This window comes from Anopheles marshallii, chromosome 2, assembly GCF_943734725.1.
Source record: "Anopheles marshallii chromosome 2, idAnoMarsDA_429_01, whole genome shotgun sequence".
In the NCBI taxonomy this organism is placed as follows: Eukaryota; Metazoa; Arthropoda; class Insecta; order Diptera; family Culicidae; genus Anopheles; species Anopheles marshallii.
Window position 1 is genome coordinate 31,566,052 of NC_071326.1, and position 24,432 is coordinate 31,590,483.

General features: G+C 44.9%; 3 protein-coding genes across 3 annotated transcripts; all 3 read right to left on the bottom strand.

The window, feature by feature from the left end:
- Nucleotides 1-4,737: 4,737 nt before the first annotated feature.
- On the bottom strand, nucleotides 4,738-5,370 carry LOC128717857 (diuretic hormone class 2). Its single transcript, XM_053811530.1, has 4 exons — nucleotides 5,252-5,370; nucleotides 5,067-5,174; nucleotides 4,952-4,995; nucleotides 4,738-4,878 (listed from the first exon to the last, which is right to left on the bottom strand). Exons 1-4 carry the CDS (start codon nucleotides 5,368-5,370, stop codon nucleotides 4,784-4,786), a joined length of 366 nt encoding a protein of 121 aa, XP_053667505.1. The 3' UTR covers nucleotides 4,738-4,783.
- Nucleotides 5,371-9,378: 4,008 nt separating this feature from the next.
- LOC128715738 (plasminogen activator inhibitor 1 RNA-binding protein-like) lies at nucleotides 9,379-10,947 on the bottom strand. The gene has a single exon (XM_053810653.1). It carries the CDS (start codon nucleotides 10,945-10,947, stop codon nucleotides 9,379-9,381), a length of 1,569 nt encoding a protein of 522 aa, XP_053666628.1.
- Nucleotides 10,948-19,053: 8,106 nt separating this feature from the next.
- Nucleotides 19,054-19,959, bottom strand: LOC128717859 (uncharacterized). Its single transcript, XM_053811531.1, has one exon. The coding sequence runs from the start codon at nucleotides 19,957-19,959 to the stop codon at nucleotides 19,054-19,056; it is 906 nt and encodes a 301-aa protein (XP_053667506.1).
- Between the last annotated feature and the right edge of the window lie 4,473 nt (nucleotides 19,960-24,432).

Here is a 24,432-nt window from a genome sequence, read left to right on the forward strand (position 1 = left end):
CCAACCCACGGGCGCTTTCGATCCGATGCACGGACGCGATAATATCGGCAACGCAATGCTTGAACGACACAATTTAGCTAAACGTTGCACTTTTAACGAACACGTGAGGTCAGCGAATTGGGTGCAGTTCTCAACCGGGGCACACACGACAGAAAGATCCAACCAAACAAACCAAAAAAAGCACCTTTCATGATCGTGCGCGGTTGTGTGGCTGTCGAGCGGTGTCGAGTCGAGTCCTCACCGTCTGTTTTGCATTCCGCGGCCAACAGGCAAAAACTTCCCATCTTCAAACATGCATCACACCGCGCGCCGGACACATGTGTGGGGTGGATGGTACGCCGACCGAATGAAGTTTAACTTTCCCGTATTTTTTTTTTGTTTTCTTCGGAATAGTGGTGGAACACTTTGGGTCACCAACCATCTGGTTTGCGCTCGGTGGAATCTGCTGATGCCACACACCAATCCCACCGTTGACCGACCAGCGGCAGACAGAGGAAGATCAACAGCGATCTTGCCCGTCCGTCTTGTTGCGTCGTTGTCAAGCGTAAGCATTCTTGCGTTTGCTACCCTCCCCGGCCATGTGCTGCTTTTGCTGGTGGCACCGTACGGCATAACATAAAACACTGCATCGGAGCATAACTTTTCAACATCCATGTGTGTGTGTGTGTGTGTGTGCAAGAGCGAGAGAGGATGAAAGGAAAGATGAATTCGGGAAATGCAGCCGAGATTTTGAGGAGTTTTTTTTGTTCTTCTGTCTCCTTTTAACGCACCGGACGGGCTGCAGACTCGTACATTCTTTCTCACTTAAACATTTCATCGAGCTCGCACTGTCTCACTCTTTTGCACGCATCCAACACGATCGTGTTTCTCCGACAATAAAAAAAGTATGTTTTTTCACGGTAACTTTCATGTTTTTACTTGCGCTCGATGGTACGAGCGATAGGTGTTTCTTTAAAACTTTTCACAACCAAAATGATCTGCCCATCATCTGCCGACGGAAGGTGACGAAACTCGATCGTGTAGGAAAGACGAACTTGATTCACACGCACGCCACAAACACCACCCTTCTATTTCTGAATCTACCAAAGTGTGCAGATACTGCGCCTACGGTTGTTGTCCCGATCGCTGGTTTGTGAGGCAAGATGCATTCGGCACCACTTAGTACTTCACTTCAACAAACGGTGCATCAAACATGGCGATTATACAGCAGGCTAGCAGGACTGGCCAAATGGTTCCAAAACTGTCAGCAAACAATCCCACTCCAGTGAAGGAAATTCTCACCACCTACAAGGCGAAGGAACCGTCCACGGAACGCACGAACGCGTCTCAACTGTCCGGACGTGCACGATCTACGCGAGACGTTTCAGCTATGATGCGTGAGTTGAGCGCAAAGCCCACACCAACCTCACCGCGAACGGCTCGCGAGCGCTCTCGCGTGTGTGCGCTCTCCTCCGTGTAACGATCGGCTCACGATCACGCTGTTGGGTTTGGTGTGTGCGTGATGGATGTTGCGGCCCAGCACGCGTAGACACATTCATTTTGCAGCTGTGCAGGAAATCATCTGGAAAGAATAGGGATTTTGAAAGCGCATCGGTTTACTTCACCGACCATATCTACACGATGCGCTTTTAGGCACTTTTACGCGCTCGAGCTTTTATTATGACAGCTGTTGCACAATGATCATGTAAATGGTCATAATTTATTTCGTTGCATATGCTACAATATTGCTAAAATACTGCAATTAATATCAAATATGGGCAGGAGAACCCCCCTTGTATGGCTTAGTCATTATATGTTATTTAAATTTACATCCTAAACGGTTGTAAATTTCAAAAAACAAGCCAGACCGTCCTGCCAGCACACTGATGCACTGTGCAGTTAAAGCAGAAAGCACTGCCCTACAGAAACACGTTACTCTAATCTAACGTCTAATTTTACTTGATTTTTTGATAGAATTTCTCTTTAATGAGCCTGTTTCTTTTACAATACTCCTCAGTATTTACATTCTTTCAATCCTTTTAACTCTGTAATAAGCTGTGTTTTTTTTAATCTATCTACTTATGAAAACAATTGTCCCACTCTCCTCGGCCTCTCACTTGAGACGTTTCAAACGGTTACGAAACATGAATAACCAACACTAGTGTGCAGAAATTCTTATCACGCCCTAAGACCGCCGTGGCGGGAAATGTATAGAATTTACGGAAGGTTTCCTGCTTCCTTCTTTTCGAACCACAACTTATCAGCGTTTGAGCGTGTACAGCCGGCCGACGTACATTGTATCGCTGGAGTAGAGCGTTCCGTAGCATAAGTAAACATAGCCCTCAAACCGATAACCCTTAGCCCCAGACAGATGTGTGTGAGTGTTCCATTTTTTTTGCGCCAAACAAATTCCTTGGAGTGGTGGCAGGTGGAATTTTTTAATTTAATTTTCCTATATTTGCTGCTCCTTTTTTCCTGTCTAAATCTTAAATTAACAAATGAGAGTTTATTATTAAACTTCTCATTAAATATTCTTAAATTTTAAATCCCTTGTTTTGAGGCGCGCTTGATCTACTGAAGACTTTTAGTCCTCTAAACCTCTCACGGGTGAGCAGCGTCGCCTGCCACTCCAATATCTCGGCCTTTCAAGAGGACGTATCAACGACATTAATGTTGGGTGAATCTGACTCAGACTCGTGAATCTGAATGAATCACCGTTGAGCAGCGTCGTCTGCCACTTCAATATCTCGGCCATTCGGGAGGACGTATCAACGACATTAATGTTCGATGAATCTGATTCAGATTCGTGAGTCTGAATAAATCTTTGAATAAATGAATCTGAATGTCTATTCCAAAGATTAATGAGTCCTCTAAGATTCGTGAATCTTTCAAGATTCATTATCTCCAAGTCATCGGTTCGGTTGTCTTGTCCTCCACCACTGATCTGAGAATCCATGATTTTTTTAGAGTCATTGCCAGATTTGAATAGCTCCTCACTAAAGATTCACATGAATGACTCTCAATCAAAAGAATCATTAAGTACAACACTAGTAAAAACTAATGTTGGATCAGGTTCAGCTTAACCAGTCATAATGAATCCAAATCTTTATTCCCAAAGATGTGTGTAACCTCACATAATGTTTCCGAGGAGATTGACGAAGCTATGAGAATTAATGTATCTTTAAAGATGTAAAGTCGCTGAAAAATCATGAATCTTTTGAGAGTCGATATCTGATTTGAATGTCTTCATCACTAAAGATTCTTTTGAATGGCTCTTCTCAAAAGATTCATGTGATACAGTGTAAACTTAGATACAAGTTAGCAGATCCACTTAGAGTTCAGGAAAAGTGAATTTTGTAATAAAATTGCAGAAATAAAGCAGGAGTTCGTGTTAGTAAGCGGGCCGGGAGACTATTCTAGATGAGATTCGCTCAACGGCATCAAACGGCAAGACTATGAAACTATAAGACTATCGGACACAGGATACAGGAAAATTATGTACAGGCAGTCCTCGAGATACGCTATTATAGCGGACCACTATAACCCGAGAAAAATCCGCGTATCTTGAATTTCCGCGTAAATCGAATCCAGGAGTAAATTCGTTTATACTTCAAAGTTAGATAGTTTACTTATTTAATTTATTTTAATTGCATTTAATTTATTCTGCAAATCAGGCGGCTTTTTGAACGAATAAATGAAAATAAATAAAAACAAATGTTTTTTTAAACAAACGACAAAGGTAGGTACTTTCGACCAATTTGTCAACTTTTGACTTAGATTTTGTGCTATAAGCTAACTCAAGGGCCAAATTTCTATGCGTTTTCTAAAAAACGCGTTTCTCGTAAACTCCCTGTTCTTTTAATATCAATACTCCAGCCAGAATACTTCGACGTTACGAACACTTAGGTATCGGTTGAACAAGATGAACCTCAATAAACCTTGTTTGACTTGTTCGACAACAATCAATAGGTCATTACATTTATTATTGTTTAAAGAACGGTCCACTTCCACTAACAGATCAACTCTTGAAATTAAATTATATAACTATCCAAATTATTAACACTATCATACAATCATTTGTTCAGGCCTCGAACTAACCGAGAAGAACCAAAGCCTGATTTCAATTGACCTAATAGTCCTGTTTCTGCCTTGCTGCTGCCTGATTACTTCATCGTAGAAATACGTCATCCAAATCACGATGACCTCTGGTCACCAAATCCAGACGAAAAACTATCACCAAACACTCTGGTCTGTAAGTAATGGCACGCACCGTAGCCTAAGAAACAGTAGACCTTTTTATTCATGCTCTCCCTAAGCAGTAGATCTTGCCCGCCGAAGAACGTCTTATCATCGGCTTAAACCCTCCGCGGAGTGGGTTATCAGCCATTACCAGCACGTTTCCGTTCATTACCGGAAAGCTTACAGATGAAAAGTAGTCAACAACAGCGGCAACCTAGCATTTCTACTTACCCAACCGTTCATCATTAACCTGCAAATTTGGCGCAGCTTTCGAGCGTGTGATATCTGACCATGCGGAACAAGTATCCAAAGCAAGCGAACAACCCCCTCGGTGGGATACATCATCATTGATACATTTCTATCAAAACTGGCATTAATTTATTTTAAACTCTACGTTCAACAATAGACAGAAGACAAAAAGCGGTCGTATTGCTCGAATTGATTGTGTTGTGAGGCTCATCATATTTCATCAGTTTCGTTCTTTTCCGTTCAACTCGCATCGTATTGCACTTATATTCATGATAACATGACAGAAATTGGTTGGCTCGTATCAGTGTTCAAACATTTACAGCATGATTCCTTCGAACCTTCGTTTCCTCCCGGGGCCGCCCGCAAAGTTGGCGACCGCCATGGCCATTCGGTGTTTCGCTTCCTGGGCGCCTGCGAGAGCAAAAGAAGAAAAACGTTTTGCAACCCGATCTGATAGCAATTTCGCCAGCCAGTAAAACTTTACCTGAATATCCACGCGATAGTCCAAAGTCTACCGTTCGTTTGGAGCTGAAACAGGAAAGGCAGAGAAAAGCAATCGTGTTAAAACAATGCGTTACCAAACACAGTGCGTAACATACTTTTCTAGCTCATCTTTTGCTCGTAACATCGTATGGCCGTACCGTGCAATTAGATCGATCAGTACATCGTCGGGCTGTTCTTTCATCTCCTGTTTGTAGCCTCGGTAACTGTGAAGAAATAAATCATATTGCGTCATGTAAATGCGTAGCTATTCACGACAGTTGGTTGTAAGCGCTTCATCTACCTGAGGGCGGATGTGGTGTCGATTGTAGAGGTGAAAACCAGCAGCAGAGTCGTCAACGCGATGGCCGAAACCCACGACGTTTCGGTAAATTTGCGTACTAAAATGAGACGGGGATGCATTTTTGTAGTAAAATGATGTAACACTATTACAAACACAAAAATGCGTCGTATTGTGTTGCATTATGGGGATATGTTTGTTACTGTGTTTCGATTCGATTAAATATTAAGTGGTTATTTCTTTGGAGAAATGCGATATTTTACATTAATTAATTTTTCGAACACATCCTTCAGGATTTACTATTGAAGTTTAAGCGCAAAACCGTAGAAACATGCTCGTATTTTAATCCCGTTCAAAGGCAATTACGAGAAATCCGTTGTTTGATAGCATGCCATAAATTTACGTACGCCATAATATGGTCACAGTGGTTTGGTTCAAATCATTTTAAGGGTTTCTTTTTTTTGAAACCCGAAAAGGCACAACTGCATACTAAACAATAATTAAAATAAATTATTGAACTTTTAGTTTGTTGTAAACAAACTCCACATGTTTCTTCGTATAAAAAATAACTAAATTTGTGTCAATATAGTAAAAACCTGCAATGTTACGCTAAATATATTTAACGTAAAAAACACATTGAATAACTTAACTTAGGTTAGTAGAGTACCTTAATTTCTGACGATTTTCCAATAAAAAAAAAAATACGTTTTTCCATGTGTTAGAAAATAAATTTTAACAAAGTAGCCTGTAACGCCGATGACCGATGGATGACCCACAGTGTTTACATGATGCCGGAATGTTTTGCGCAATCCCAAACCACGTGAGTTTAGTTCGTGCGGCAAACGTTGATTGCACGAGCACATTTGGTATTTTGCCACCCCCTCCCAGGAAAGGAAATTAACTCATGGGGCATGTATGCCACACCGGTTCGGTTTTGTGGAACTCTCCAAGATTAAAAATGACCATCATCTGGCTGGTTTTCAGAGTCGAGATCTTTGCTTTATTCTTGATGTTCATGTTGTTGTTGTTTTCTTGTATTAATGTTGCATACATGTACTAATTGTCTCATTTGTTTCCTAACGATTAAAATAGTTTTGCAAACCTTTTTTGTTTTCCCGCCGGGACACAGTGCCGGGAGACTTTATTAGTGGATTAATTTGTTTCACACCCACACCGGCAGCAGCAAAATGTCAAGTGTGTGTGTGTGGTGTGTGTTTGTATGTTGCTGTTTGCCGTGTGTGGTGTGTGCAATGCATGGAAAGAAACTAGTAGTAGCAATTATGTTTTACCATGCCTTAACAACTAATATTATCTGTTCTTGCATTTTCACACGCATTAACTTTTACACGATGCATGTGTTCCTTTCTCTCCCGTTGACGTAGTAGAATATTAAGAATTTGGGAACCACACAACAGTGAACGTGCCTCATTTATTCACGTAGAAGACCGTACTATTGCCGTAATTTTCTTCTCTTTTATTGTTGCTTTCCTGCTGTGTTCCATACTTGCACGACAGAATCAGTGTATCAGTGTTTGGTTTCGGCATGTTTTATCGTGAGCAACGCGCATCTAGTTGGCCGAGACCACAATACGATCCGGCCTCCTTTTGCGCCTCTATGTACTGTGTAAAATGCTCCTCCTCTTGGCTGTTGCTAATTTTCTGTTCTTGTAGACTCCACGCACAGCAGTGCCTGATCGGCAACTAATGTGATGTCCGCGCGTACATCCTTACATTCCCAATCCGATCGTGCTGTGCGGCTTAGCAACTGCACACACTTACACGCATCTCAGCTGCGTGGATCTTTTTCTTGTCGTTTTATGCAGCTATTTTTGTAACAGCCCCGTGTGCTCGATCCTCCCTCGTCGAACGAAAAGTGAATACACCCACTAGAGCAAAATTCAGCGCTAGCGCCGCTTTTCGCAATCGGATTTTTCGTGTAGAAAAATGCACATCGTCGTGCATGGAGGAAATCATTCTGGTGAACCTAAATCCTCCCACCCAAAAATTCCCCCAAAACTGGCACTACACTTAAACAAAGTTGTTTTATTACTTATAAGGGGCATAATGCAGTACAAAAGATGTCGCCTTTCTCGATCTCGGTTCGTTTAGTTTTCGCTTCGATACATCGCAAACTTCCGGGGGTTCGGGTCGGCGTTAATTATTGACCCTGCTGTTACAAAAAGAAGAAACAAATATTGCTCACCTCACTTCTGCTGTAAGTAATTTCCATTTGTGGAAGCAATCTCGCAAAAAATCAAAACAAAACACTATCCTTCCCTTCTGCCTTTCTCGAGCATTACCGATAATGATTAAGCTTAACTTAGGAAAATTGTCAAATATGAATATGAAAGGGCGCAAGCGACCGTCCTTCTTTCTGGATCATTCAAACCTCATCTCAACGTGCTCGTTTTTCGTTGTGTTCGCGCACTCATTCAAGACACAACCACGCACACCCCACCGGGCGGGGCGTTATATTTACGCGGTTAGTTCTGCCCCCGCCGTTCTCTTATCATTGACTTCGCTTGGTGAGTGGTATTTTTCTTGCCTTTACTATCAGGAAGTGCAACCTTCGGCACGCTTGTTTATATTTATACTGATGTACGTTAGTGTTCTCTGTTTAGTTTCTGTGGTTTTGCAAATCATTTCAGCAGCAGCATATCAGAGCCCAGCGCAATTACAATCGTACAGTGTGTTCCTGTTTTATTACCAGAGCCTGTGGCTTGTGGTTTCTTTTCCAGCAGCGTTAACAACCGGGGAACGATAGTAAGAACGATGAAAACCTCGCTTAGTACACACATATTTAGAAGAATATTTCTCGCGCTTTGCAAAACCGAGAAGCAGAAGGCGTAGTTTCTAACGGTTTGAAAACGAAAGCGAGATCCATTTGGACAACAGGAAGGATTTGGGCGAGCGAACAAGTGAAAACTGGTCGTATATTGCAAACAAATAGTTTAAAATGAGCTACGAAAATCGTAATACCGATTGAAAACGGAGCCATAGTGGAACACGGCTTTTCAAAATTTAATTTTCATGAAACAACACGCTAAATGTGGACAGCAGAAACTATTAAATTGGGCGCCACACAGGGACGCCTAAAAACATCCACTACTGGCCCTTTTTAGCTCGCCCCCCTCCCTACCGTTCGTTAGCCCTTCTTACCTACCGGGCACATACACACACATACACACATACGCATTCAGACCAAGCTCAACGTCAACGGAGTAGAAAGATCCTGCGTCGGAAGCTTGCACCACCCAACATATAGTACTACCGAACTCTACACAGCACCCATGTGCTCTTGCATTGCATTTACCTTCCGGAGAACTTGAGCGGGGTTTTCTTCGTTTGTTTTCTTTTTTTGCCCACCCAACTTATTTAAGAAAATCAAAACACAAACCAACAAAACAAATAAATCGACTACCAGTGCTGGAGGGGCCAGGCATGTTGTGTGTTCGAGGGTGAATTGATATTTGTTCCATTTTTCACTATTTGATGGGGCCTGCCATTAACATTCTCTTGGTTGTGTTCACTCTACCCTACGCTGCATCCAGTTTAGAGAATAATCTCAATGCTTTTGCTCTGTTCTCGAATATATGAATACCACACACGCGATCCCTTATTCAGCTGATGTGTTTTTTTGTTTGTTTGTTTACTGTTATTATTGCTGCTGCTGGCGTTCTTTTCTGTGTAGAAGAATAAGAAGAAGGACGGGGTTGATGGGGGGGGAGGGGTGGTTTGGGGGGTTAGAGAAATCGCACACACACACACGCACACGCGGTAATTAAAGCACTTGGCAGCATATTTTCCACCCAAAAATCCTTTTCTCCTCTCCTGAACACTGAATTCAGATATTACTTAACTTAACCTCTTCAAAGAAACACGTGTAAGATAGGCAAAACGCTGGTTGGGGGAGAAAAAAAAACATTTCAAAAATAATTCTAATATTCATTCATCAACTTTCACTTTCTTCTTCACCTTTCCCTTGACTCCCTCTCTCCCTCTCTCTTTCTCACTGTTCTCCTCTAGTTAGCTAGCATGAGTGTGAGTGTGTGTGTGTATGTGTACCGGCGCAAACATATGATCCGAAAGGGGGTCCTGATCACCACGACAAAGGGTGTGCTGCCCCGCGTTTAACCGAGCGACGGGAAGTCATGCTCATCGTCCACCTTCGGAGCGGCCGGTACATGCTGCTTGGCCGATCGCGGATTCGGTCTGCTGTACTTGTTGTTCATGCCGCCTTCGTAGTTCCGTTCCGGACCACCACCACCACCACCACCACCCATCGGTGGTCGGTTGTTGCGCCGGTTGTAGTCTCGCTGTGGTCGGTCACCACCATCCGCACCGTCACCACCACCACCACCTCCACCGCCGTAATGGTTGTATCTGCCACCACCGCCCTCGCCAGCATCCGCACCGCCCCGATAGTTGTCTCCGCCACCGTATTCACGTCTACCGCCCGGACCGCCTTCACGGCCCATACCGCGACCACCGCCGCCACCTCGTCCACCGCGTCCACCTCTCGGACGGCCCAATCCACCCCGACGGCTGTCGTTGAAATGGTACTCAATTTCCAGAAACTGCTTGTTTTTGCCACCGCCTCCGCCGCCACCACCACCCGACGTAACCGGTTTGCTGTGAGTGTCATTGCCATCATCCTCCTCGCCACCATCTGCCCCAGCGCCTTTCTCAGCCTTTGCGTTCGATTTCCGGTCCAGCGCTACCATCTTATCCCATTGGCTCGAGTCTTCACCCTCACCGGCCTTCCGTAGGTTGTACTGTGGCTTCAGTCTAACGGCCGCCTTTTGTGCCTTCCATTCGTCCAGCGTCATTTCCTTCGCCTCGTCGTCCGATTTCGGTGCTCCGGTTCCTTCAGCGTTCGTCTCCTCCGCGCCATTGCTTACGTTCGTACGTTCCGCGTTTGCTTCCGCACTCGTGTCCGCATCCTGTGGCTGATAGTCCTGTTCCGGATTGTTCGAATACTCCTTCGCGTCCTGTTTCGAGCTGCCCCAGTTGTGCGACCCGGCACCGTCCCGCTTGTCGACTGCCTTGATTCCGGTTTTGTTCGAGCCCGATTGACGGTCCAGTTCACGCTTGCCGCGCCCATCGAACCGCTTCACTCCACCACCACCGCCGTTCTGCGCGTAAGGTTTTCGCTGTCCATCGCCATCGAAGTCGCGCGGCTTGCGCGGATACTTGTCCTCGTTGCCACCACCACCACCCACCGGTCCACCGTTCTTATTCGGACCGCGCGGGAACTTAGCCGCCGGATTAGTGCCTCGCTGGTTTTCCTGATTGCGGATGTTATCTTTCTGCGTTTCCTTGATACCTCGACGTTCGCCACCGCCGCTGCGCTGATTATGTAAATGATTGCCGGTTCCGTTCGTCTGTGCGTGCTTCGCGTCCGCGGCCGATTTATCCGGGTGCCGATTTTCCGTTCCCCGACCACCGGCCTTGTTCTCCTTTTCACCACTCTTCGCGTTCGATTTCGCCTGCTGCGATTGAGCTGCCGGTGCTGCTGCTGCTGCTGCCGTAGTGGCACCACCACCACTCTGCTGCTGCTGCGGCTGCTGCTGTTGCTGCTTTTTCTGCTGCTTCTGTTTACTCTTCAGGATGGCCTCGATCGGATCGCCCGCATCGTCGTCGATGCAGAACAGATCGTAGCGATTCGCCACATTTATTCCGTAGGACGTGTTCTCCATCTCGCGTGCTACCACTCAGAAGACGAAAGCGAAAAAACGCCGTCTCGGAAGCGGAAAAAGAACTGCGACCGATCACACCAACACACCGACGCACGGTCGCGTGCTGCTACACCACCACACACTCGTTCTCGCGCGCGCGCGCGCACACACACACACTCGCACACGCAGTGCTCTAGTAGGCGCGCAGAGAAGAAAACCGCGTGCCCGCCGTTTGATTGCTCGCACACGCGCTCACGCGCTCGCTGTTCAAATGCCGTGTGTGGCCGTGCGCTGTATTGGTGAGAAAGGAACCACAGCACACAAAAAATGGTCACAGGCCGGCAACAGGGGAGCGGGTGGGCTGGTGCGCTGATGGCCGCGTGAAGAACGGAGGATGGCTGCTTTACCCGAATCCGGTGCGGTCGGGGTCGGGTGTTCACACCAACTGCGCTCTTTTGGTTCTGTCTCGCTCTCTGGTTCACCTTCGATACACCATTGCCTCGTTCGCACACTCGGTGCTGTCCGATGGGACTGACTGCCTGACTGCCTTCTATTTTTCTCGTGCAAATGAATGGCAGAAATCGATCCACGAGCTCTGGACGGGGTTTGGCGTGATTCGAGGCTTAAATGTACGATAAAAACGCACCACACACTGCTGTTCGCAACGACTACTGCTGTACGCACAGTATGCTACGCCTTGTATTTCCGTGCGTGCACTTCACGTTTGCGTGTGGCTATTTTTCGCGTTCTCCAGCTTTAAACACACTACTTTTCCCACACTTTTTCGCAATCGCACATTTTCCGTCCGCTGAGATGTGAGTTTTTTTCTTCTTCACTCCCTTCACTCGGTTGACATAATTGCTCTTCAAATGTCCTCTGCACCATGAAATGCGAGACGATCCCTCGAACAGACGCACGGGTGTGGCCGTTCCTTCGGAAAAATACCATGTGCGCACCAGTCAAGGTAGCTGCATCGCTGTTGCGCACGGTGCGAAATTCAAACATAATGTCAAACTTGAGGATATTTTTCGGTTCACAAAACGGATTTTAACTGCAGTGAGTGTGATGACAGATTTATTCTCTTAATTTTAATCTTTTGTAATAATTCATAACCGTGAATTGATACCAAATAGAGCCAAAAATGGCAACGAATAGCGATCGATTTTTACATAGCACGGTGTTTACATGAGCACCAGATGTATACAGGACTCTCGATTTGCTCTACACATCTTGATGTCAAATGTTCTTTGTTTATACAGGGGTTTTCAGGGCAAATATTCAAGAATGTGTAAATATCGCATGTTAAAATATACTCGATGCTCACAGCTTTGATATGTTTAGCTGTTTTAGATGTATTACGATTGTTACTAGTGATGTGCAGAACGACCCACACCTAGCGGGGTCGAAAGCGACTCGAAATAGTTCGGGTCGCAACGCAACGCAACAAACAGTGGGTTCAACGATTCCGGTAGGTGCAAAAATCATAATCGAATTTGGGTCGAAAATGAGTCTAAATAAGTTCAACAGGTTCGATCCGAACTCGGTATACCTACTGGTAGGAGTCGCTTATATTTTCTTGCAACCATTGGATTTGTTAAACGTACTGAACCGACGGGCCGATTCCGTACCCATTACATCCACAGATTGGAACCGACTTCTCATGCCTGATCGATCCGTGAAATGAATCATGTGAGACTCATCACTTATTATACGCCGATTTTGACGCTTCAATTGACTGATTGATCTCTGATTAAAACACCCAACCCAGGTTGGGTACGAATTTACTTTCCCAAACAGAGTGATTCGACTGTAAATAGCAAATTTCAGAGATTTTGATAGTTGCAATGAAAACTACGAGATGATTAACGACTGAGGACGCTTCATAGATCACTAAAACGGAACCGTATCCTTCGTTGAAGCTTGAAGGATTTTTTTACGGTAATTTCTGTTTGTTACAACCCGGTGATCCAGCTTCCAGCTGTGTTAAAGATACAATTGTTGCTGTAAGTACCATTTCAGCGTAATTCAACTCGGATCACAACACTATGCCTTCATGATGGAATTTCAAGGCAGAAAGAATCTCGAATTAAACTAATAAAATATTTTGAGAACCATGAATACGTTGCTGCTATGACTGCAAATACACAAATATTGAAAGAATGTAAACCTAAATGCCCGAAAATCTCTAAAGCCTCAAATTTTAAAACGCATTTTCGTTTCATTAAATTACAAAGTGTGTTAGTCCCTTGATTGATTACATCCCCATTGGCTGTGAAGCAATTGGCTAAAGCAAACGAGCGAAATATTTCACAACTCCCAAAATGTCAACCCATATCGCGCAACGCACGAAATGCAATGAGTTTCTACCGAGCAAGACTAAAAATAGCGCCACCGTGTAAGGCAGCAGAGTGCACGATCTAATGACTATTTTTATCAGGCAAATATGCTGCCAGCATGCCACGCTTCTCGCGTTCTGCCACCAGATGCCGCCATGCTTTACGCAAGCAACGCGACCAGGTACGAACGCGAACCCATCCCACCACGTGAGCGTGCGTCTCCATTCGCCCGTCCCGGAACTCTACAACGCTACAACTGGAGTTTCGATTTTTGGAGATATGGAGATTGGAAAATCTACCCATGCACAGGATACGACTTTAAAGCGAGATGTGTTTGTTTCATTGTACGCCATCGCACGAAACACTCAAGCGCACAACGACAAAGGGATATTACGTGAAGATGGCATTTTTTAGGGTTAAAGCTTGAACTCAACGTTCAACTCGTCCTTCCCTTGATGCTGGAGGTTGTAAAGCCCCCTACCCCCCCACACACACACACACATGCTTTGCCGCTGAGCTTACCAAAGCGCTTTGGAAACTTCTCGTGTACCAAACAACGTGACGGTCCCGAAGGCAAGAATGTTCCACGGGACGAAATGTTTGAAATATTTTGCCCCCGTTTTTTTTAAAACCCGTTCGTACACGGTGGCCTGGGAGCAAAATTCATCTCACCCCAAGATCAATCACATTTCAGCACAGCAGGCAAGTAGCATGAAACCACCCTTATCACAATCAACGTTTCCCTTCCCCACCCCACCCCTGGTTCTTCTCCCGGTCAACTCAAGGAAAAGCGAGTAAGGAAACTCCCCACTCCATAAAAAAATAAATAGGACACAAAACCGGACATTCCACACTATTATTGATACGCAGCAGAAAAAGGAGGCAGTGGTTAAAGGAAAGGTAGCACGGTGTGTTTTTTTTTTTTCGTTGTTGTTTAACCCTCCCGACGGAACCAGTGCAGGGCATTGTTTTGAAACCATTAGTCACAAAATGCAGGCGCAACAGGCAGCGGTACGGCGGTACATGCGTTTTTATTATTCAGCTTTGAGCACAGCGCACTGCGGGGGATGTTTTTCTTTCATTAAACTCGACAACCGTGAAATATTGTCTCCCGGTTAGTTAGCGTGTGAGAATAATGGTGTGAAAAACGCTACTAACCGGGTCACCCGGTGGCGGGGGATGAGTGTATGTGGGGTGTTGTTAGGTGGATAAGGATGCTGTAGGGTTTGGCTTTATAGGAGGGAGCTTGGCTTTTTCTCCAAACTTCAGCTGCTTTTTGCCGTTTCCAACAAATGGTTGGTTGTTGTAAAGGTAGTTAATTTATCACTCATTTGCATATTTAAGCAATATTATAGATAAATACGTAAGAAACACATCAAGAAGAAGGTATTTTAAATTGTAAAAAAACATCTAACAAAACCTTAACACACTAAGTTGGATGCATTTGCAAGTATTTGAAAGGAAGAATTAAACAACAACTATTAATTGGGACAAACAGTAGAATAAACAAGTTTATATTTACACTGCATTGTGCTTCTGCCGTTGGTTTAGCGTCCGTTTACACCCTGTACAAATGGCGGCACCTGTAAAGTTAAATAGTGAGTATCAAAATTTACAATTCACTGACCGTTCCCACTGTCGTTTCCCGCCCCGCTTAAAGGTGTGCGTTAAATGTCTACAACAATCGAACGTTGAGAATACCCCAATGTCCCTAATTTCGGCACTTGAAAAAAAAACCACACGCATCAACGCACAACGCACACACAAAGGCACTGCAGCAGTCACTGGGCGCTGAGCTGAGGCGGCCGTACACAAACCGATGAACAGGAACGGTTGAGGCAAACAAATGTCCTGGTCGGAGGCGAACCAATTAAGATCGTTACTGGTTAAAAGCCGTATACCGCCGCTCGGTATACGCAACACACCAGGAAAGCGCAACGGTTGGCGCTAGAATCTTTCCGAACCACTGCAACAGGTCGGTGCCCTAAACTGCCTTCGGTTAACCGTTTTTTTTTTTTGTGTTGCGAAATTCCATATTTGTCCACCCATTTTTCCTACACACTCACTCGGGTTGCACCGGGAAACAGTCGGTTTGGAAGGAACGAAGTGTAACACCACCCGCTCGCCCACTCGCACCTCGCAAAACCTAGCACACCCAGCAAACCCCGTGGGAGAATTCTGGCCAAGAATCACTGCGGTTCCCGTTCGTTTGCGGATGATCCTGCCTGCAGGAAGTACGGGTTTTGCTACCAGCTTATGCACCACGTGTGTGTTTGCAGCACTCTTTGACACACCAGCAAATCGTGGTAGGTGTACATGCGGTCCCCTATATTTATAGTAGATCCGGACAGCCAGAAAGTGTCGGTCCACGAAACCCCCGCTCTTTTAGTGGCCGAAGGGGAACGGGAGAGTGTGGTGGGTGCGGCGATTTGGACACGAAGTGCGCATAAAATCTACACAACTCTACAGGTAGTCCTTTTCCGGGCGATCTCTACCCCTCGCACATGTGTGTGTGTGTGTGTGTATGTGAGGGATGGCAAAAGTTGACTTGAAGGAAGCACGGAACGGCAATAGGCGAGAGGATAGTGGGGGGAGGGGCAATCTACACAACAGAGAGATAAGGTTTTTATCACGACGAAACGAAGAGTTTGCGCAGACAGCCTCTTGGCGTTTTGCGTCCGATCGTATAAGCAACCGCTAGGGCAAAGCGTCCTGCTCCAGTGAAATAGAGCGAGAAGCAAACGGAACGAGCGAAGAGAGAAGAACAAACGAATGAGCAGAGGGCGACAGCGAGAACGAGAGCGAGCACCGTTCGGGCGAGATCAAAAAGCGCACCTCGTGTGCAGAAGCAGTGCAGACAATCGCAGGCATCGAAGGATGCTGGGCGCGTGTGAAAGGGATGCAGTCAACAAAAGTCGAACCCTTAAAACCGGTCCAGCCTGTCAAGCAATTGGGGGGGGGGATCGATGCATTATTTATCCTTCGCGAAATATAAAAAATCCATTGCCAACGCTGGATTGAAGGTTTTACCCGTGCCTCGTGCGTGTGCGTACGTTGCCCGCCGTCTCTTTCGCGCACGCACACGCGTTATGTGTTATGATTGCACTCCCGGCGGGAAATCTCCCCTTTTTTCTGTTGCTGTCCCTCTTTGGAGCTCCCCCTCGAAAAACAAAAAGCCAGCATTTGCAATATCCATCAGTAGCACTGTTTGGTTCGGGGGGTCAATTCGGGGGTTGTGGTGGATGCCGGTGGCAGAGAGTAGCACCATAAACAAACAAAACAATATCACTCCCTTCAAGGGGGACTTTGTACACCTAGCTGTATGCGTGTGTGTGTGTGTGTACCGTTATCCTTGCAAAAGTGGAAAAGGCAATGCAGCTCGCTATGTGTCATTTGACCGGCAGGACTCCCACCAACCCCGATCGAGTACATTTGTTTCATTCATTTTTGTTCCATTTTCGTGTCACCTCCCCGCCGCCTTGCTTCCGTTGCCACTCGTGTCCAACATCGTTAGTAAATCCAACGGTTCCCACCACCTCTCTGCTTGGTGTTCCGCCCTTTCCAATCCCCAACCCCGGGGATGGGAAGTGAAAATTTAATTTTCCCTTCATTCACCGACCACACCGAGAAGCTTACCGGGAAGTGGAGCGTTTTGGGAGGAATCGCCCCAAAAGTGAGAAGAAGGCCGAATCCCCCCCCCCTTTGGGAAGTAACACAACGGTAACAGGAGGAACGCGCTGGATGCTGCACAAAAAAAAAGGAAACATTCCGAATTTCTTGCGGTCGTGCCACACGGCTGGCACGTGGAGACCACGGTAGAGATTTTGACGCACTTGGCGCGGCCGACGGTACAGCGCAAAACCGAACATTCGAATGCAAATGGAGCAACGCGCCGGTTGTGGCAGCAAGGTAGATAAGCGCGGTGCAGAAATTCGGTTTCCCTGGGCTCTTTTCTCCGACCTTTTCTGGTCCCTGGACTGCCCTGCCTGCTGCTCCCGTGTGGAGAACGAGGGCGAGGATAAACGTTGGTGGTGTTTGTTCCCAGAAGGGGCATGAGCGTTCCAAAAGTTGAGTGACTTACAAAACTAACTCAAATGCGGATGTTATCCCAACGCAGAATCGGGAACTTTGGGAAAGTTTATATTTGCTGTACAAATAACGTTAAGAAATACAGCTTTTCTACTGCTTATACTATAGCAAAAGGGCAGTTATCAACAGTGTAGCGCACTAAAAACACTATGGCGATGAGTCAACGCAATCGTGGTTCAGAATCCAGCGCTGATTGCAATCTAATTGAGGCCTCAGGAATTCAGTCCAGATTGCCCCCGGAAGGGGGGACGGGAGCGGGCGGCGGGACGGGCCATGGTAAGCAGTGGTTAACTGGTGATGCCCTGTTTAGCATAAGGGTGGCACGGCTCTAACAGGGCGTCGTAATTGAATTGCTTGATGACCTGCGGTGTCACTAACTGACGAGCCATTGCCCGTGCCTTGCAAGCCAAATGGAATTTGTTAGTTACTGCTGCTACTAACACTACTACTACCACTACTACTAATACTTCCACTACTTCGCATGGCATTTCTTCTTTGGTCGTGTTTCGTCAGACGCCGATAACGCTCGGGCTCGGTATTTCTGCCACGGACAGGTGTTCCGTACTACAAAATGCCGATTCGATTAACTAACTTTTTGCCATCGCTTCATTGCTGAAGACTTTTTTGTTTCGTTTCGTGGAGAGTCGGTGCTCCGGTTGAACTAAGCTAAAGCTTATACTAAAGAGAAACAAAATTGAAGATTGAAGTAAAAGTGATGTTCTAGAAAACTTTAATTTTTTATTTTTTTTAATGGGTTTTTGCTTAGTTTTACACACACTGTTACACTGTTTTTGTAATCGCATTTTCGCTTCATTCGAAGGCGGTAGCTCCCTGATGGTCTCAAGCTTCGTTCAGAGCGCCTAGAAGACCGTGATTTTCAAAGTGGTTTCTATTTGAAATCCTTTTTTTATCTTTAATACCAACATCTTCAGGTGTCTCCTTTCGTCACCCACACTATGCTTGTGAAAACAAATGTCCATTCTTGGTGGAACCCTCTCCAATGCTTCTTTTCGATCTAGATCTGTCTAGATCAGAGGTCGGCAAACTTTCATTGTGGCTCTTCTAAACAATTATTCATTGGTACCATTAGGCTTGTGTCCAAGATCTCGGAATACCGATAATCTGCAATGCGCTTTTAGACATCCACTATTTGGTAAAAGAATGTTGTGGCACATATTATCACATGCTAATCAAAAGAAGGGTTAAAATCTCTCATTTCTCATGCGAGTTACAAGAAGGAGAAGATGTTTTGAGAAGAGTAATTCATATGAATCTTAAGTAAAGAGTCATTCAAATCAGGAACTGGTTCTCAAAAGATTCATGAATCCTCAGAGCGGATAAAAAACCCTCAAGGAGTCGAATAACAAAACAAATGTTTAATTACATACTTATTATACGACTTAATCAGTGTTACACAATCCAGCACAACGTTAAGGTAAGAGGCGGTAAAATAAAGTTAGCATTGGTGATCCAGCCTGTTATGTATTTTAATCCGCTTTTATTATTTAACGATTACAACTATTAAGACATGTGTTTTTCGACCGCGTTCGTAAAGTGACAACCACGAAACCGATCTTGTCAAGGCGGGCCGGATGACAGCTACTGTCATCGCGGTAACGGGTGTTCCATACACAACACAGCCCATAATTTTTGGAGCTCGTCCACCTCTTGATAATGTGCATGGGAGAAATAGTTCGCTACCTTACGTAAAATCCTGAACAGCTTGGATGGCGCGCAACACGCTCAGGAAGCAGTTCCGGTTCCGCCGTTTCATCTGGTACTCCCGTAGATAGTTGATCAGCGATCCCCGGTTCGTGCCTTTCGATCTCAAAAAAGGCTTTACCCAGCGCCACAGGTTCTCTATGTTTTGCGTGTGCACCGTACGATCGCTTGGGTTGACGAAATTTTCGGAGTGGTTCACGGTTTCATGCCTGTATCCATGATGCTCGATTGCGTTGTAAGCCCACCAACCATCGGTCACTATCGTCGACCCCGGTGCCACGCGCTGTTTTATGATGCTGTGCATGTGTTCAGGATTACGTTCCTGGACGAGCTCCAAAAATATTTCACGCGTTTCCCGACAGATGCCACCGACGAGCCAGGCTTGGTTGTTCACCGCCCGACGTCCACGACCGTACTTCCGCTTGGTGACGACAGATTCGTCAACCTCGACGGTCAATCCATCGCCCCCAATTTGAGCCTGGTTCGCGTCGATATACTGTGCAGTTACTGTCCGAAGAAAGGCATACCATTTTAGGACGGCACACTTGCAGGCTCCACACTCTGCCGATGCACTGGACCGCTTCACATCCTGCGACCATTCGTAGGTGATCTCCAGCAGCTGCGACAGGGATAAACGGGAGTTTTTGAATATGCTGCCCGTACGGACAGTACACTCCGACCCGGTGCAGCTCGACGTGGGCTTGCAAATCCATTTGCATGCGTTTGCTTTCCGCGTTGCTTTAAGCTTCATGCGCCGGTTGCACTTCTTGCACAGTTGCGTGGGCGACAATATTTCCGCTTTCTGCAACAACCCAACCAATGAGTGCTCGTTTTCGGTGATTTTTTTCAGCTCGGTTAAGCTTTTTACACCAGCCAAAACTTCCATCTTTACTCGTTGGTTCAGCAGGGTTCAGTGTTTTGCTAACGTATGCAATGTTTGCTTCGATTACACGATGGGTTGTAAACTATTGTGATTGCACGGACTTTGCGCTGTTATAAGAAAACATAGCAAAACCCAACAAGACACAACGCAGAAGCCAACAATAAAACGACAAAGATTTGCTAATCATTCGCCTAAGAAATATACTACTCGAATAGCAATAAAACATTCGGCTAGTACACCATCAATTACCATCTTAAATGGTGTCCCACGTCAAATTGCAGCACGATTTGAAACGCTTTAGAAAATTAACTAATTGTCCGATCCTTTTCAAACCTTTCGGCAATAATATATAATCCTTAGGTAAGCTTTTGGCCAATTTATTTCATTTATCTTCTATACCATGGCTGTAAGCTAGTAAGCTAGTGTAAGCTACTCGCAACTTACTTTTGAGGTGGTACTTGATGGTGTTTTGGTAAGCGGCACCGGTCTTCACACGACAGGATCGGTCTAAAATTTCTTCCGGACCAACCCGGTATGGGTCATGTGCGGTATGTCAGATTTAACTTCAGGTTTCAAGTGACAATCCAGCTACAGATAAATAAAGTCAAAGAAAGTCAGAAAGAAGAAACTTATGTTTTCTTCAAGTCTGCTTAAGATTTTATCTCTTTGGGATGTTGCCGTGGTGTCGAGTAATAGCGTAGTATTTTTCTATGGGCCTTAGTTCCGGTGCGTTTGGGGCATTTCTGTCCTTGGGTAAGTAAGTAAACCGTTTGGGGCGTTCATGTCCCTGGGTAAGTGGGCCCTCGTGTTGGTTTTACAGAAGAAACAGACGCATCTGTAGGCATTGTTTGAGGTAGATCTTACCGTTAACAGTCTCAGTAATAACAAACTAACGAACGCGCACTACTTTGTTGGAGCACGGGAGCAGTTCATTTGCCAAATCATGTGTTTCTATGCAGACTTTGAAAAACCCTGCTATCCTGCTAAATTTGTCCTCGGCAGTGAAGGACAGAAAAGGACAATGAGGGACAATGACAGCACCTGGCAGGTGGCTTTGTTGCACACATTTTTGTAATTGACATATTACAATATTACTTTACATAAAATTGAAGAATGTAATGCTCGTCTTTCTTCTACAGTTCGTAAATATATTCCAGTCGAGTACCGGCTTCGAACGACGGCAGGAGTCCTGTGGTCCATGTGGACGACCTAAAAAGACTTTACGGGCTGGGTCGTCCGGTGTTATTCTCATGACTTGACCAGGCTACCGGAGCCCGGCGAGTCTAGTGCGCTGTACGACAGAGAGTTGTACAGCTCGTAGAGTTCGTCATTATATAGTGACTCCTGTAATTGTAATTGTAATGATTAACTACTGTGTTTTTTTTAATATAATCTTTTCCCCCTGTATTTATCTACTTCTATGGCCATTCTGACGGACAGTTTTAGTGATGATAAGAGAATAGTAATAAAAAATAATTTCACGGTGTTAGAACAGTTCAAATATACACAGTGGGTACATCAAGTCAGTTGCTGTGTGTTCCAGCAGGTCTAGCTTTTTTGTCCCATTTTAAATGTGTATTCAAACTTAATAGAACGCCGTGCTGTTTTACAACCATTATCGGGTGTCTCCTGCCAATTATTCTTTATCCATTATTGGTTATTTTTCAGTACAGTAATTTTCATTTCCAAATGTGACACTATTCATCATTTGTCCAATAATGCATTGAACCCTGGGGACGTGTAAAGAGACACTTATCCAAGGGTCATACTGAGAGTGAGTAATCCTGCAGCCTATGAAGCGTTTATGAGTCATTCCCTAGCGCATATATTATTTTGGCGAGCTGTAAATTATGATAAGCTAAACATAAATTATTGTTATTTGAATTTTTTAAGAGCTCAGATGAACGATTTTATAGCATTACAAAAACAAATCACGCTTTGCAATGCAAAAATTATATTAAAATATAAACAAACTTTGATTCACCTCATGTAAGATGCGAAAAATTCGCAAGGCACCGGCACCGTGTGGCCCTGGCTGAAACAACAAAGTGGTAACGGGAGCAAACTTAATAAGCAATGTATATTTACAGAGCACCGGAATAACAATGACCTTTACCGGTTTTCCATGGAAATATGGGTTTGGTACATGCATTATACAGAGAGAAAAAAACAGCAACACATTATTCTAAAATTATTCATCCACATTATCAGTGATATCATTTTCCGAACCGTTGGGGTCGAATGGGTGGGAAAAAAAAGCCCGGCGACACCAAAACCAACGATTGGTTCGCACACTCTGTACGGGGGCGGTTCAGCCATATGGCCAATGTTTACCAGCCGTATCATCAATTTGACAAATTACCTAAAACGTCCCCGAGGGTAAACCATTCCACCGAACCTAACCAAACGCGGAGGGTGTTACGGGGCGGGTAAAACACGATATGCACAAGATCTGGCCCTTTTCCACCACCCAGGTGGGCCCACCTCCCTACCCGCAGACGGTCCTTGTCCTGGCCAGATAGTTTATTTCCGCTTGCGTGATATCTTTGCCCACGCTTTTCAACGACCTGAATCGCCCGCCCGTTATCATTTGCCATTGTATGAAAAACAAATGAAAGTGTTTGCTTTTAATAACGTGTTTTTTTTTTGTTTTTGCTTTCTTTGGCCAAACATTCGCTTTTAACCCGCACCACGTCGGAGGGCCGATGGGTCGGCGGGGTTTGCCTTATGGAGGACGTTGTCGACCTTTGGCAAGCCGCGTTTGAAATTCGTTTAATTTATAGCTCCCGACCAACGCAACCACCTAAACACACGTGGCGGTGCCGGGCAAAAGCATATGAAACCCCACTTTTCGGTGTGATATTGTCAAACGTTCACCGAAGGCGATGGCGATTTGTGCACCGGTTATTGATCGCGCATATCATTTAATTTCACGCTGAACGCTCCATTGCTGCATGCGCTCGGTGCAAGCGTCAGCACGGTCGGTGCAGTTCGGTGCGCGAGTACACGAAATATGGTATGGGCACAAAACTTTAGTACCGTCCCGCGGCCCTTATTGTTGCCATGCTCCTCCCTTCTCGGTACGCTGTCCTTGACCTAGCCTGACGCTTTGTCCTGACCGAAAGTCTCCATTGTTAGCTAGCCAAACAGTTCGGTTCCATGCTTTCGCCTCTTCCAGCTTCCTAAGGCACGTGGGCCCCCAACAGCCTGAGATAAGGCACCGTTTTGAATGGTGCCGTGATGGGCAAGCGTAAGATCTCGACTAACAGTGTAGTACAAGCGTTTACTCGATGTTATTGTATCTATGTTGGTGAGAAAGTATTAAATTATTATGCACAGTAAATATTGTTTTAAGTAAAAGTAAATAGAAAGATTATTATTTTCATATTCATATTTAACTAAGTTAATTTATTATTCTTATTATATAATAGTTTTAATTATTAGTAAATTATTATAAAATAAAACTGTTAATCTTGTACATGGTGTTCCTTTTCTTTATGAGTTTGCATATAAATATTGGGTATTTATTCTTTCTTTTCATGTCAATACAAATATGCATCATCAAGTATGCGTCATTATTTAGGTGCCATGCCCATATTCTGTTCTGTTATTGTTATCAGTTTTTACTGTACATATCAGCTTTAAGAAGTGCAAGGTGTTGTGCAGCACAAAGTGGTTGAGTCGAGTGCAGATTGTCCTCGTTTGGCACGCGGGGCCAGGAATTCATTTTTTTCGGACGAGACGTCGTTCGTGCTGCAGCAGCTACATGATGTGCAACATGACCAGATGTAGCCTCTAACATGGGACAGCATTCCTGAATCCAATACGAACATGTCAAGCATTCCAAATTCATCTATAACGGTTCGAAGGGCAGTCTTCAAACTCGGACAGCCCCCCTTAGTATTCTTTGGAAAAACAAGGCCAAATTCAAATCGGCGTACTTTGACACTTAGTTTTTTGGGCAAGTTGTTTACTCTAATCTCCAAAACCTCTACGGAGATAAGCCATACCAGCACGACGGTGCACCAAAACAAACGGGACATTACTCCAAACCTGAACGATTTAACCGATTCCTTGCACACAACTTTGAGGACCCCCAGCTCCCCGAATTTCATTCCTATCGACTTTTTCTTGGTTCTGTATGATTTCGATTCTCAACAAATACAAGGCTATCGATTTACACCAGTTCGAGAGCGGTAAAGCTTAAATTTAGGACATAATTCCCATGCAACATGTGAAGCTCGTGAAGTAATATGAAGTTTTTTTCGGGTTTTTTTGTCTAAATATATGTTGTAAACGTTACATAGAAGCATAACGACGAATGGCAAAAAAGAGAACACAAAAAATATCAACTTGCGTTTGTTTTATCGTGTCATGAAATTGTATTTTTCGGTTTAATGCGCTAAAAGATTGCAGATCGAATCACAGTAACTGAATGATCAGACTACGTGATCAAAATAATAACCCAGGAACGAC